This window comes from Tupaia chinensis, unplaced genomic scaffold (genome assembly GCF_000334495.1).
Source record: "Tupaia chinensis unplaced genomic scaffold, TupChi_1.0 Scaffold000346_1, whole genome shotgun sequence".
NCBI classification, from domain to species: domain Eukaryota; kingdom Metazoa; phylum Chordata; class Mammalia; order Scandentia; family Tupaiidae; genus Tupaia; species Tupaia belangeri.
In genome coordinates this window covers 2,405,376-2,421,554 of record NW_006159840.1, presented here as the reverse complement: position 1 = coordinate 2,421,554, position 16,179 = coordinate 2,405,376, and the positions used below count along the sequence as shown (strand labels likewise).

Below are 16,179 nucleotides of genomic sequence, written 5' to 3'. Positions count from 1 at the left end.
TTGAAGCAAAAGAGTTTTATTGCATAGCTGGCCAGCAAGAAGAAATCTGTCTGCCATTGCAAGGGAGAAGAGTCTTTTTTAGAGCAATAAGAAGAATGAGGTTGGGATGCTTTGACCAGGCTGGAGGCTGGGCTGTTCCCAGCAGGGCATGGTAGTCGGGCCTCTGCTCAGCTCCTTATGGTGCCGAGTTGCGGAAGAAAGCTGGTGTGACAAACAAGGGTGAATAGCGGAACAAAGAGCCAGAGAGACCACTTCCTTCCTTAGCTTCTGTGGCAGTTGATCCTGAAGACTGGTCATTATAGCCATCCAAGCTAAGTCTGGCTCCAAACAAAATTCTCTAAGAGATTTGACAACTGAAGCTGTAATTGTAACTCTTGTGCCACCTCCATCAGGAGAGGCTAACATAAGCTCTGTTGATGTCTTTCCAAGGTCCTAGACCTCAAGAAGGGTGATTTGATTTGGGATAATGATGGTAAATTTCATGAAAAGGTGTTTAAGACTTTTGGTTCTGTGACTTCAGAAGAGACCTTGGAGGAATTAAAAATGGAAGGGGAAAAAAAGACAAGAAATTAAATATGAACAGAGAGAGAGAGAGAGAGAGAGAGAGAGAAATGGGTGAGGTTATTTGCCAATCAAGGATTGGATGATGCTAGGGGCTTTCCAGTAATATGGGCTCTATAGTTCCAATTGTGACAATTTAGGACACCCATAACTTCTGCTCGCATTCCCCAGAACCAAGTGCTGTTAGTTTGGTTGCAACCACTTTTTTTGTTCCCTCTAAAGCTGGAGTTAATTTTAGATCACTCAGCCCATTTGAGCACATGTATCCTGCAAGTAAGATCACATAGGAAGAGTTAGCACTGAGTTTTCTCACATGGGCCAGTTTTAATCAGTCTTGGAGATAATAAAAATTAAGATATGAGGGGCTAGCAGGAGGCATAGTGGTTATGTGCTGGACTCCCACATGACTGACAATAGTTTATGTCTCAGGCCTGGTAGCTTGAAAATCATGCCAGGCACATGCATGTGTATGCCCAAGATCCTAAGAGGAGGATGGAGAAGAAAGGATTGTGGTATGGCCGTTTCCCCTGGGGTGTGATTTCTCACTTTCCTTCTCACTATCTCTTTCTGTCAACCACATATGTCCTATGACAAAAAAAATAAAATAAAATAAAGGGAGGGAGGGAGGAAGGAAGAAAGAGAGAGAGGGAGAGGGAGAGGAAGGAAGGAAGGAAGGAAAATATCAATGTTAAAACAGAATTATTTCATTTGCTTTTACACTTTGGGCAGTGACATGGAAAGGGAAAGGGGATCCTGCAATGGATTTTTAGGGCTCTTTCTCCATGATGATCCAGTGAGGCTTATCTTTTGTCATCGGGTGTGCTGCATGTAAGTCAGAAGAAGCTTCAGTGTGGAGAAGGTAGAAAAGCAATTTTGTCCCACTTACTTGATGGTGAGCTGCAGTGAACTGGATTTCTTTGAAACCTATGGACTTTGCTGAGCTTCAAGTATGCTGCAGTTCATTGTGAATCACCACCAGCTGTGGTTAAAGAGCCTGAGCTTAGCACCATCATCTGCCAGAGATCATGTGGATCCCTGAGGAGAGATGGCTACTCCCGTCCCTAGACAGAAGGAGCATGAGGAGCTGCTCCTGAAGCAGCTGTCAGTCATCCGAAGAGTTAAAAGAGAAAGTCACACGACCTTTACAATGATTTAATTATTGCATGAATCATTTCAAAATGACATGACACACTTGCAATGATATATTGAGACTAAGCCAAAAAAAATTAAGTTAGATAAGAGGTCAAAGGGAAATAATATGAAGCAAAAGCAATACTAGTAAACAAAGTATTTATGATGTGTTCGTGAAGTTTCTAGATCTGGTCCACAAATTTGACTTTCAAGTTTTCTAGTTGTCTAAAAATGACAGAAATCTGATTTGTCGTGCCCATAACAGTAGAATAAACTGCTACATACAGTGAAATAGAAATAGAAATGAAAACAAACAAGCGAGCAAGATGTACCCTCTGGGCCCTTGTGAAAGGATTGAAGTGTCACGAAAGAGACTGCATTCTATCCACATTTGTTCCCAAAGAATTTTTTATTTTAAGCCAGGAAAAGGAGGCTGATGAATGTGATTAAGGCTCTAGGTATCATTTCTTCACTGCTCTCTTATTTCAATACATTTGTAATTTTTATCAAGTGAAAATATGTGCATGTTTAAAAATGCACATGGGGGTGGTCTTATAATAAGAGCAACAGCTCAGGCAGGGTATTATTCCCCTCCTTTCTCTTCTCTCCAGCTCCACTTTCTCTTTTCAATCCTTAACTTTGCATTTTGATTTTTATATCATCCAAGCTGGGTAACATTCATATTTCATAACCATAATTAAAACCTTCTGTCCATTTTAAATAGTGTAATTCTAAGGTTGAAAATCAGGTAAGTGTTTACATTATCCTGACTACAGTGGGATGCACAAAGAAAATGAAATGTCTTATTCTTTGTGACTGATGTGATCTTAATCATGAGCCCTGAACCTCTTGTGGCATTGGAAGAACGGTCCCTTGGTGACTAATCATGTCTCATATTCTCATATGTCATTGTGTCAGGAGCCCCAAGTCGGACTGCCACCTCCAGATTCGATGACTCACCAAGAAGACCTACAGGACTCAGCACATAGTCATACACGTGGCTAGGATTATTACAGCAAAGAGTAGGAAACAAAGTTGGCAAAGGGAGAGGCACGTTGGAGAGGTCTAGAAGCCAGGAGCGAGTTCCCAGGGGTCACCTCCCAGTACTCATGTGGGAGTAGATTCCTTTGAATACAAGTCATGACAACACACTTGAAGTGTGGTATGTCAGGGAAACTCATTAGCGACTCAGGGCCCTGGGCTCTGGTTGGGAGCTGGTGAAGGAGGCACCTCTGCCCGGTATTGAACAACACTGCAGCGCCAGGAAGGAATGGAATATTGATAACTTCCCACAGCAGCAAGGGAATGTGAGTTCACTTCCACATCCAAGTTCCCAGATGCCCTCCAAGAGCCACCCATGAAAGCAGGCCCTTCTAACAATAACAGTTTCAGGCCGGCTACAACTTCCAGTAATGGCTTTCCACTCAATCGCTTGGATATTAAAATTCTATTCCCTTTGAGGTCTGGATTTAATAGCCTCTATAGATTGGTAGAGGTCAGACTTTCAGATTTCTTCTGCTTCCCCGTTTTTACATAGATTAGTGTGTGTACATGTGGTATATGTATGTATATGTATGTGTGAGTGTGGTGAATGGTGTGTATATGAGTGTGCATGCATGTGTGTGTGTTGGGTATATGAGTATGTAATATGTGGTATGCCATGTATGAGTGTGTGTGATATATGTGTGATATATGTGGTATATGCCTGTGTGTGTGGCATATGTGCATGTGTGTGGTATTGTGTGCATATGAAAGTATGTGGTATAAGTGTGAATTGTAGTGTGACTGAGTGTTTAGGCATGTGTATGTATGTGTGAGTATGTATACATGTTGGTAAAGGAGGACAGTAAAGGAAGGAGAAGGCCAGTGCTCATGCAGACTCGAGGGTGTGACTTTGGGACCTTGCACGCCTTCCCTGGCATTTTCACTATTTTCTGCTGCCCAATGGCTGGACTGCTCTGAGCTTGTTCTTGGGGAGGGGTGATGGTCCCCATGCTGACTCATGGTGACCAACTCACCCCCTGCACCTGAAACCACTGGCTGGGTTCCAGTGTCCTCGGTAGTGAAGTTGCCACATGGTGACATCGTCCTGCCCTCTGTCCTCTCCCTCTGCCTTGTGCTGTGCACTGGCCCTCATGCATGTCTTCTGGAAGCTCTGTCCATCGCCTGCCCTCTGTTCTCCTCCGTTCCCTGTCACAGACACGGAGACACCAGTGCACCTCTTCTCGTGGCTGTCTCCCAGACTCAGCGGTGAGGAGGCAGGTGCCGGCCCACTCTCAGCTGCCCTCAGCTGTCCCCTGAACTCTGGGTTCTCACAGGTGTTCAAGTACATTTCCCAGTTCCTTGTATATCCCCAAACCAGTTTTTATCTTTCTTTCATTTCACTGCTAATTAGTTTAAATACAGAATTTTATGTTGAAAATCTTTTCCTCTGGAACTGGCTCTGTCGCCTAGTGGGAAGGGCGTAAGATTCCATGTGGCTGATCATGGTCCTAATCCCAGGCCTGGCAGCTTGAAAAAACACACCAGGCACATGTACATGTGTGCCCCAAATCACAGCAGGATAGAGAAATGGAGAAGGGACTGTGGTGTGGCCATGCCCCAGTGTGGGGTCTCTCTACCCTCTACCTCTCCCACTCTTACTTCAACTCTCCCTCGCTCTCTGGCAAGCACATGTGCCCCCTCTGGCAATTAAAAAGTAAAAAAAAATTTTTTTTTCCTTTCTGGTCTTTGAGGATGTTGCTACAATTTCAAAATTCTATTTTGATTTTTGTTTCCTGGTAGATGATCTGACTTTTTTCTCTAGATGATTTTAGGATATTCTGTTTATGAAAATTTGCTACTTGGGTCTGCCTTTTGTTTTTTCTTTACTTTCTCTGTTTTCCTTTTGTTTAGTTTCAATCCCTCAGCCTCCTTGTGGTCCTGCAGGACTCTGTTACAGTTTATTACATATTTGAGAAAACCATAGAGATCTATTTCAAACTATCACTCCGTTCTGTTCTCAGTGGTAATGTTTTTATGTATCGTTAGATTTTTAAATTTATATTTAATTGTTATAGCGTGTGTGCACTTGCCAGAGAGAAAGAAAGAAGCAATGTTAGAAAGCATCCCCAGGAAGGATGGCCACACTGCAATCCTTTCTCCTCCATTTTCTTTTCAGGATTTTTGAGCATACACACACACGCCTGGTGTGTTTTTTCAAATCGTGTGGTTGACCACGTGGGATCCAGTGCCTGAACCTCCATGGCATTGGCCACCTGCTGACCCCATCATTAGTTTTTAAACTTAATTCTAAGGGTGCCTCAGGAGAGATGGAGGTCACTGTATTTTCTCCAGCTGTCAGTGGTGACAGGTGATCTCCAGGTGTGCTTTGACACAGTCAACTGCTGCCCCCAAAGAGTTTTTTTTTGAATGTCAATTATGTGTTTGCTTTTAAAAGTCACCAGGCCCTTCCATAGTTGTACAAGCCACATAGGGGGCCCTAGGTTGGTTCCCAGCCCTACCTGTGCCTGTGGTCCTTGCTGACTATAAGCCTGGGACAGAAGGATAGCAACATGGCAAGATCCTGTCAAAAAAACCTCTCTTTCTCCCTCCTGTGCTCTCTCTTATAAATTAAAAAATAATTTAATTTAAAAAATTGGGGCTACATAATGGTGAAATCGATGGCACACTGGACTTATATGGGAATGTCCCGTGATTTGCATCCTGGGGTCTTGTTGAAAACACAGGGCACATGAGTGCCCATGATCTGGTCTGGCTGAGGTTGGGATGGATTATGGCATGAACATCCTATTGGGGGTACCCATTGTTTTTTCTCTCTCTCAGAAGAAATAAATAAATAAACTTAAAAATATTATGAACAGGAACCAGTAGATGGCACAGTGATTGAGGCACTGGACTCCAACATATTTGACCATAGTTTGAGTCCTGGTCCTGGTGGCTTGAGAATCACACTGGGCTCTTGAACATGTGTCCCCAGGGTCCTGGCAGGAGAATGGAGAAGAGATTGTGGCATGGCCATTCTCCCTGGGGGGTGATTTCTCACTTTCCCTCTCACTGTCTCTCTCCAGCAAGCACATATGCCCTATGTCAAAACTTTAAAAAAAAAATGGCATACAAAGGAAAGGCAAATATAAAAAATAATAAAAAATAGGTCACTGATTAAAATTGTAATGAACTTAAAATTGTTTAACTTTTTTTTTAGATAATCTGTAGTAGGAAACTACATCCCAGAAAGATACGGGTTATATCTTATTTCCTCCTAATTGTCTTCTTCATGCTCATTCACCTAGCATGCTCATTTATATAGTTGTACTCCCACTTTAATCCAGATTTTACACCTTCCACCTAGTATGTTTTCAGTAAATATGAAGAATATATTTTAGTCACTGTGTGTTGTCTGGTTTAGCAGGGAGCATTCATCTAGGTATCTTTGGTGATTTAGGGTGTTTCTACTTTCTTACTGTAGAAATAGAACAGCTGTAAACAAAATGCATTTAAGACTCTTTCTTGTCTTAATAGTTTGGGCCAGTATAGATTTCTTGAAATTTAGATGAAAAATTATGAATAATTTAAAGACTTCTCATACTAATTAATGTGTTGCTTTGTAAAAAGAATGTATTCAATGACAGTAATATTTTTCTTTGAGCATTAGTTTCTAATATAATAGAAAGACTTGCTTTTATTTCATTTTTTCTTTATTTGGTTGCTAGAAGAGTTGGTTGAGTCCTTCTTATGGGCCAGACTCTTCTCCAGTGCTGGGACACTGCATTCAACACAATGGCCTAAACCTGCCCTTGTGCAGCTAAGTGCTGGGTGATGAGACAGATGATCCTTGTTCTGTGGTTATGGCATGTGCAGGGTAATGGTAATTGCGGTGAAGCAAGGGAAGGCTGACAAGGTCAATGGAGAGAAGTGGAACAAGACCAGGATGTTTTGTCTGATAAAGCACATGTAAGCATAGCCCCAGAGTAGAGGAGTAGAAAATAATGGATTTGGAGCAAAATGCCTAACGATATATGTATGAAGATACTTTTGACCTAGTAGATCCCTCAAAAGGGTCTTTAGGTCCTCCCAGGGTCTGTGGGCCACACTTTGAAGATCACTGGGTAACACAGTAATTTCATTACCATTCTGTAATGTATGAGTACATTCAGATTGCAGTGGTGCACCAAGGGCATGTTGTTTTTTCCTTACAGGGTCCATCTTGCTGGGATGATGTCTTAATTCCAAATCGAATGAGTGGGGAATGCCAGTCTCCAAACTGCCCTGGGACTATAGCAGTAAGTACCTGATCAAGTTAATTCTTTTTAAAACAAAACATAACAAAAATGCAGGCATTTCAGAGTTTACTTGGAAACTAGAATAGAGACAAAAGTGTCCAATGACATTTCTTCTATCCAATTATATTTATGACAAGTGTCACACTATTTAAACATGTGGATAACAGCCACTAAATATTCCACTCATTTCATTGCCTTCCAGTGCCACTTTTCTAGGGACTTCACTGCTTTTAATGACTTCAGTTATCCTTTCCTATCTTTGGGGGATTGGTTCAAGACCTGTGTGGAAGCCAAAATCCACGTTTCTTATATAAAATGGCATAGTACTTGCATATAAACTGTGTACATCCTCTAGTACATTCTTTGTATCACCTCAAAAATACTTTTAATGCCTAATACTAAGTAAATGCTATGTAAATAGGTATTATACTATATGTCTCATGGACTAATGACAAGATAAATGTCTTTACCTATTCAGTATAGATGTACCAATGTTTAAAAATATTATTGATTTTTTTGGTTCAACCTGTGGATGCAGAACCTGCAGATATGGAGTGCTGACTGGTATTGCAATGTGCTGATTTAAACTCCTTACAATGTGACAGTCATGGGACATAAAGACGTGTCTAAGCCAAGAATAGCTGGTTCTGGGCCCAGCAAAAGAAAAATAGCAAAGACATAACATTAACTTTTTCCTGATATTGTGATATTTTATATTTTTATTCTCCATTATTCAAAACATAGATTTTTGTTTTATTTCTTTCTACCTTTCTTTAGCAGCTTTCTGAAAGAGTGAACCATTAGGAAATACAGTGTGGATGACCAGCTCCATCATTAAATCACCACCCTCTGTTCTTTGTAATCCTTTTCTCTTTGCAATCATAAGCCATATGTTTCATATGGAGCAGATATTTCTTGAAAGAGACCCCATGCTCTCAAGTTATTTTTTAAATAATTTTATTTTTATAACATTTCTGTATTGTTACGCTTTTTACCTCTCAGATCCCTGGGTTCATCAAAATCAAACTGTATATATTTCCTGAGCTGTAAATACTGTTATGGTGCCAACACAAATGTCAATGTTAGTTCACAAACTGTCACAGCCAGCTGGCAGTTAATATCTTCTCTAAGGAACAAAGTCTGTCAATAGCAACAGGTACAGTGTTTGCACTGGAATCATTAGAGGTGCCTTCTCTTGCCAAGCTGCTGGATGATTGCGAGGAAACCAACATAGCAGTGAGCAGCAGGAAAGCAATCATTCTCCATCAAGCCAGGGCTAGGGACCACAGATAGCTCTTTATTAATGCAAATCCTGAGGAAGGAAATCCTGATGCAATGCAATATAATGACCTAGATGTCACAGATATTCAGGGACAGTATAGCCTTACAAGTTTCCTATGGGGGTGAAATTAAAGTACGTACATTTTATAGGAAATAATTCTTAAGTATAATTACATATGTATGAATGTATACAAAATATGATATGTATATATTATAGTATATATAATGTATAAATATATAATTATATTAATTTATATACATACCTGAATTACCATCTTCATTCCATATATATACACACAGACACTCTTCACTTAACAACCTACCTGTTTAACAACTGCTCAGACTTAGGACCAGTTCTCTAGCACAGGGAATCCCCTTACTTGGTCTCTTGTGAGCCTTCAGCACATACCCTATGGTGCCACAAGACATGTACCTTTAAGCTCCTCACATATTAACTCATTCACTTGATAAGCTAGCCCTAGGAATGGACCTTGGTTGTTAAGTGAGGACTGTCTGTATGTGGGCATGGATGTAGCATATATGGGTGTTTCCATATCATCCTTACAGTAATGTGAGATCCTTTGAAAATCAACTTTAAACATCGACATTCTGACTGCTTTCATAGACCTTTGATGTTAATCAGCAAGATTAGATCACAGCAGAGTAGTCCTTCTGCATCTCTGAGGATATCACTTTAAATCAGTCCAACAGAGAAAATGTGTTGGGTAGTGTTGAAAATCATGCCCTTTTCTAGTTGAATATTTAACTTACTTTAGATATCAACACTCATATTCAGTGTAAAATTGTTATGTTACACCTCTGTATTTGACAGAATGGTGAACTGATACCTGTAAAAAAAAATCCTTGCGCTATACACTACATGAAAGTGCTGATTCAATCACAAAACATGAATTTTTAAAATGCTAACAACATGTAAGGAAAGATTCATTTGCCAAAAAATGAGAGAAAGCTGAAATCTGGAGAGAAAATTCTGTAAGCTGAAGCCAACTGCTGCCTTGGGGCATCTACCAACGATGGTGAGAGCTAGAGCTTCAGACTGGGTACCACAAATAACAGTAACTCAGGGGTAGAGTTCAGGGCCCCTAGGTGGAAGGTGAAGTCACAGAATCCTAGAATCCCACACAAAGCTGGGACCTGTGCAGTGTGGTGCCCTCAGCAGATCACCTGGAAAAGAAGGTGGTAGGAATTCTTGCTTATTTTGTTAAATTCTAAAGAGGAGAGAAAATGTTAACCTTTAAGAATTTGTAAGTACAAGCCTATCTTTACCTGAGATAAATATTGAAGTTAATATTTACTACCTGTATGATTTATCAAGTCCTGAGTCTAGAACATTATTTAATGCAGACATGAGTTGGTAATGCTGGGTACAGGGCTGAAATTGGTGCAGGTCTTTCCAGGAGACTTGTGTTTTCAAATGAGTTCTCATAATTCACTCAGGTAACATTTCATGGAGTATGAACTAACAGAAAATATCACAAAGTATATGTGAATACAAGCCGTCATGAATGACACTATATGGAATTCAAACCTGGGAAGAATACAGAAATTGAAAAACCTAGGAATAAATATAAATGTGCTTAATAAGTTTTTCCTTTAAGTGTATATAAAAATGGTCCAAAATAATTTAAAAACAAAATCTACCACAAATACTCAGTGAAACACACACACACACACACACACACACACACACAAGAAATTCTATAATTAAAAATTATAATTGGGGTTAGCTAGTGATGTGTTTAAGGCAACTGGACCCTACATGGTCAACAGGGCAATTCAAGTCCCAGAGACATAGATTTAAAAAACACACAGGGTGCATGTGCATGCATTGCATGCCCCAAACCCAGAAAGCAGGAAGAAATGGAGGAACTGGGATTGTGGCATGACCATGTCCCATGGGGGATGCATTCTCACTTTCTCTCTCTCCCTGACAAGTGCACATGCCCTCTGGAAAATTAAATGCATATTTATATACACACATGACATATATGACACACAATATATATATTCTTATATATTATGCATTATATTTTACATGTATGTATAAAATATAATATATATAATATGTGCAAATGTGTATTTGATACAAAATTTACCAAGTGTATTAAGCAACATATAAGACATAAATATAAAAAAAGTAGAACTTATATCTTATATTTGACCTGAAAAACTTATGCCAAATACAGCTAGAATGAAATAACAGACTTAGGGTCAGCCTCAAAATCTTGGACAGTAGAGTTAATGCTGTTTGATGCTGAAGGCCACATGATTAGGATCTAGTTCGTGTTCAAGGTCTTCCTGACCACCCTGGGCAATCCTGTAATTCGGGCTGGCTACAGAATCTGTCAAGGGAGCCTCTCTCCCTTTGGATTTCTCTCTGGAAATAAATGAATAAACTTTAAAGAAGAATAATAGATTTAAAATACAAAAGAGAAGTTAAAAAACACAGAGGCTAGGGACCAGCAGATGGCATAATGGTTACCCTACTGGACTCCCATATAGTTGACTGCAGTTCGAGTTCCAAACCTGGTGGCTTAAAAATCATGCCAAGCATGTGTGCGTGCATGCCCAAAATCCTAAGGGGAGAATGGAGAAGGGATTGCAGCATGGCCATCTCCCCTGGGGGGTGATTTCTCACTTCCTGTCTCACTTTTTTCTGTCTGTCTCTCTGACTAGTGCACACACCCTATAGGAAAAAAATCTCTCTTAAAACAAAACAAAAATGCACAAAGGATAGAATTAGAAGTTGCAAAGACTAGACTTGCAGAAGAAGATAACAGAATGGTGGGAAGACAATATTTAAAGAGATAATGAAGACAAACTTTCCATACTTTTCAAGACTCAAGAATCCCAGTGAATCCAAAGAAGTATAAATAAAATGAAAAACATACCTAAACATAGATCATATTGAAACTGCAGGTAACTGACATCAAATACAAATTCATAAAAGCAAGTAGAATGAAATTCCATTTCATTGGAATGACAATTCAGTTGATAGTTAATTTATCAACACAAATGTTAGAATACAGAGATGAAATAAATTATTCAAAATGTTGTAAGAAATTAAATGTTAAGCTAAAACTGTATGTAAGAAAATTTTTTTAGGAATGAAAGGCCCAAAAAAAGAAAGATATTTTCAAGCAAACAAAACTTGGGGAATTTACTTCCGTATAAATCTTACTTAAATTTTTTGAACTATTTATTTTAAAAAGAAAAAAAAAATGTCCCCAGGAGGAAAGTCTGACATTTGATAAAAGAATAATTTAAAAGGTAGATAAATCTGGGACCAGCAATTAGCGTAATGGCTATGTCGCTGGACTCCCACGTAGTCGACCACGGTTTGAGTCCTGGATCCGGTTGCTTAAACTCACACCAGGTGCATGTGCGTGCATGCCCAAGATCCCGAGAGGAGGATGGAGAAGGGATTGTGGAATAGCCATCCCCCCTGAGGAGTGATTCCTCGCTTTCTGTCTCTGTCTCTCTCTCTCTGGCAAGCGCACGCGCCCTATAGTAAAAAGCTCTCAAAAAAAAAAAAAATGAAAAAAAAAGGTAGATAAATCTAAACAAAGTTTTTAAATTTCTAGAAATTTAAAATATATTCTGTGTGAGACCAGCAAATGGCATAGCGGTTACGTTGTTGGACTGCCACATGACCAACCATGGTTTGAGTCCCAGACCCAATGGCTTGAAAATCATGCCAGGCATGTGTGCATGCATACCCAAGATCCTGGCAGGATAATAGATGAAAAAAGATTGAGGTGCTGCCATCCGCCCTGGGATGTGATTCCCTACTTTCCCTCTCACTGTGTCTGTCTCTTTCTCTGGAGAGCACACATGCCCCTAAGGTAAAAAAACTTTTTAAAAAGAAAATGTATCCTGTGTTGGCTGCACTCAGAAGGCCTTATCAAAAATATTATTATACTTAAAATGCTATAATATTTTATTTATGAAAATATTTATAAATAAAAATTAAGGTACTGGATAAAATTGCAGGTAAACAGTGAGTATACTGATAAAACATTCTAAGTTCTTTGTGTTATTTTTTTTACCAAAAGTAAAGATATTCATGAAAATTAGACTTTTTTTTGCACATGAGTGTTCACAGCCGCTTTATTGGTAACAGCCAAAAATGAGAACAACTCACATGTTTAACAATAGATAAATGGGTAAAGAAACTGTGGTATATCCACACAGTAGCAATTGCTCAGCAGTAAAAATGAGTGAACAATTCATACATTGTACCACAGAAGTAGACCTCAAAAGAATTACACTTAGTGAAAGAAGCCACACAAACAAAAAAAGTAGATCGTGTGTGAGACAAGTAAGCAGTGCCACCTCCCAAAATATAGTAGAAATAAAACCACAAATAATAGTAAGAAGATGAAGCGTGAAGGTTCCAAATGAAGTTTGAAAATTTCTTACACTGAATTAAAAGACTATCCAGCTTTACACAGGTTACAGAAGACATACCAAGAATATGTGAGTAAAAAAATGGAAAATGACATTCCTGGCAAGTATTAACTAAAGAAAGCAAGTATTTTAGTTGTATGTACAGTAAACTTGTTTTGGGGGAAAGGGAGGAGCATTTCTAAAAATGAAGCTCCCTCGGGTTTGATAAATGGTTCAATAACTCAGAAAGGTAGAGCAGTTTAACAATTGTATGATCTTAGTAAAATGGATCAAACTATGTTAAGGAAACATCATCAGAATTATCAAAACACATGGATAAATGTACCAAGTGGTACAAGGGAGTGACACGATTCTTTGCGGAGCTGAGAGAACCTGCAGTGCGCTCTAGGAAGGACATAGCAGAGCCATAGCTCCAGCAAACAGGTGGCGTAAGAAGGACATGCCCAACCACTGAGGACATCTTCATTCGAAGCACATATAAAACATTTCAACAATTGACATTAGGAATTTAAATATCACTAACAAAAATATAACTATAAAAACTTGGTATGCATAGAAATGCAAATTAGTGAGTAAATAAAAAAAAGACCCTAATGGAAGGATAGAACCAAACAATAATGAAACCACCCACCCCATATTGTTTATTTTGGGTATAGCTAAGTTAGTATTTGAATGGGGAATTTAGGACCATAAACACTTTATGAAAAAAGAAAGATAAAATTATGCTGTTTAAGAGTTTGCAAAATAAGGGCCAGTAGGTGGCATGGTGATTAAAGGCTCAGGACTCCCAAATGACCAACCATGGTTCAAATCCCAGACCTGGTAGCTTTCTTTCTCATGTTCCCTCTCTTTCTCTGTGTATTAGTTATCATTATTAATATTATTTTTTAATTTGACCAGAAAAAGAAAGAGGGAGTGAGAAAGAGAGAGGGAACGTGAGAAAGCAAACTTCCAGGTCCAGGACTTGAACCATGTTGGCCATGTGGGAGTGTGGTGACTTAACCACCATGCCACCTGGGGGCTCCAAAATAATTCTTTAAAAATAAAGAGAGAATTATAAAAATAATTTTTCATAGCCACCTATTTTTTTCTCCCAAATGTAATGAACACTAGATAAATGTTGGTTAGATAAAAAGAGTCAAAAGTATGCATACTTTCATATAACTCTACAAGTGGCTAGCAAAGTTCAATGTTTAATGTGTGAAGTTTTATGCCTTCACTGTCTTAAAACTATTTTTTTCTGAATTGCATTTTCATAGTGCATCTAAATCTCAATCATGACCCTGTCTTTCTGTGGAGTTTGTAAAAGAAGTGATAAAGTGAGCATTTCAGAGTAGTGTATCATACTTAAGTTTCCAGGGTATTATTAATTTATGACACTATTTTGGACTTTATAAATTATATTTTCATGAAAATCCTAATTTCTATCACTTGGACCAAAAATCCATACTTAAAATTCCAAATAGCTGAGTTCCTAATGTATTCTTAATTAATATTTATACACTTAAAGACAATCTATTATAACCAGATCATTTCAAATAGCAATAAAATTTAACCTTGCTCTTTTAATAATACAAATATTAACTTGACACTAACTACACTTTAGAGAGAGAAATCTGAACCTAATTTAGCTTCCCTCTAATTGCTGTTATTTTAGGAAGGGAATAGAACATTAGTTCTGAAAGCCATCTTACTTTTTTATAAAAATAATTGTAGTCAGCTCAGAGAGTATGTGTTTCAGATTAAACCTCAATTAGAATTTTCTCCATTTGTGAAATTCATTCAACTTTGGATATGGTATAAGATTTTAAATTTTCTGTATAAATCTTTGTTTTGTATTTTACCTCTGATACCTTAAACAGCTAAGATGGTTTGTATGTGTTTGTGTGTGTTTTGGGGGATATGTGTTTATTTTACTTGCATACACATAGGCTCAGGCAAACCTGGAAGTCTTAGTCTCTTAGCCTTATTTCTGAATTTCAAATCATAACTTCTAAAAATGAAACACTTTGCTATGAAGAACTCTGGCTTTAATGCTTTTGTGGGAATAAGACCTTTCTTCACCAACTTGGAGAATATTGCCCTTTCCTTCTTCCTGACAATTAGACAGTAATGTTTAAACTAAGGTGTTATGTTCCCTGTAGTGAAAAATAAGACATTTTAAATTGTCTCTTCAAATTAAAAAGTAACCAAAATAATTTTTTAAATTTTGGTTGAGAGGGCCTGGCAAGTGGTATGGTGGTTAAGGGCGCTGGATTCCCACATGGCTGAGCATGGTTCAAGTCCCGGACCTGGTGGCTTCCTTTCTCACTTTTGCTCTCTCTCTCGCTCGCTCTCTCTTGCTCTGTCCCTCTTTGATCAAATTAAAAATATAAATAAATAAATACATTTAAATAAGAAATTCTTTAATTTTTTTTTTTTTGGTTGAAGACTGTGGTTTCATGACATAATAGCCTTTTATAAATATTTTACATTTGGGGGATGTAGGATTAATCTGAAGTCTTATGTAAAATAATATGATATTTTCTTTTTTAGATTATTTGATTTTGTCTGGGGTTATTATTATTATTATTATTTAGTTTTTTTTGCCGTAGAGGCATGTATTCACTGGAGAGAGACAGAGGAAGAGAGATGGAGAAAGGGAAAGTGAGAAATCACCCTCCGGGATATGGCCACATGCAACGCTTTCTCCTCCATTCACCTCTTGGGATTTTGGACAAACATACCCAAGTACCCAGCATGATTTTCAAGCAGCCAAGTCCGGGTATCCAACTGCAATCAGCCATGTGGGAGTCCAGCACTTTTACCACCATGCCACCTACTGGCCCCTCGACTGGCCTTAAAATCTATTACATCACACCTTTTTTGTTCTTGCCAGAAACAATCAAGTAGAACCTCTTGAAATAGCTCTAGGATTCATTTCAAATGAAATTAGACACCTAAAACTATCCCCTGAACTATAAAAAACAACATAATTATTAAACTTGGTATAATAAATGGAGAGTTTTCATCTTACTCAACATGCAATTTATTTCTCTCATTTTCCCCCTGTTGGGCTCAGATATGTCAACTGGAACCTTAGTTTGAATAAAAGTGAATATTCATAGTCTATATCTCTAATTTTATCTTCTTGGGAGATGTTGACTAAAACAAAATGAGTAGTAAATAAGAGTCTCCTAATAGTGAACAGTTTTGATTTATAAGTAATTTGCATATTTCTTGTCCAGAAAGTTTCTTATTAATGCTGTAGCCTGATCAAATTACTTCCCTCAAAAGGATCTATGTTTCTTGTGGTTGTTTCCATTGTTGTCTTATACTTCATTTGAATCATATAAAAGAAGGCTCAGAATTCCTCAGGATGGTTTCCTGTATAGACTATTTGTGCTTATTATGTTCTTTTTTTCTTTTCATTATCCAGTGCTATTGAAAGGTTGGTTTTATTGTTCTTTAAAGATCTTAGTTTGATTAGTGTCCCTGAGATAGTTTTAAAAAA

At 38.2% G+C, this 16,179-nt stretch overlaps 1 protein-coding gene across 3 annotated transcripts in view; it reads left to right on the top strand.

The window, feature by feature from the left end:
- Positions 1-16,179, top strand: part of PRKN (parkin RBR E3 ubiquitin protein ligase) — a 1,506,714-nt gene that overhangs the window by 740,862 nt on the left and 749,673 nt on the right. For all 3 annotated transcript variants that reach the window (XM_006152254.2, XM_006152253.2, XM_027773358.1), the window contains one exon: positions 6,891-6,974. In XM_006152254.2, the coding sequence (XP_006152316.1) occupies positions 6,891-6,974 (84 nt within the window). The remainder of the gene's footprint in view (positions 1-6,890; positions 6,975-16,179) is intronic.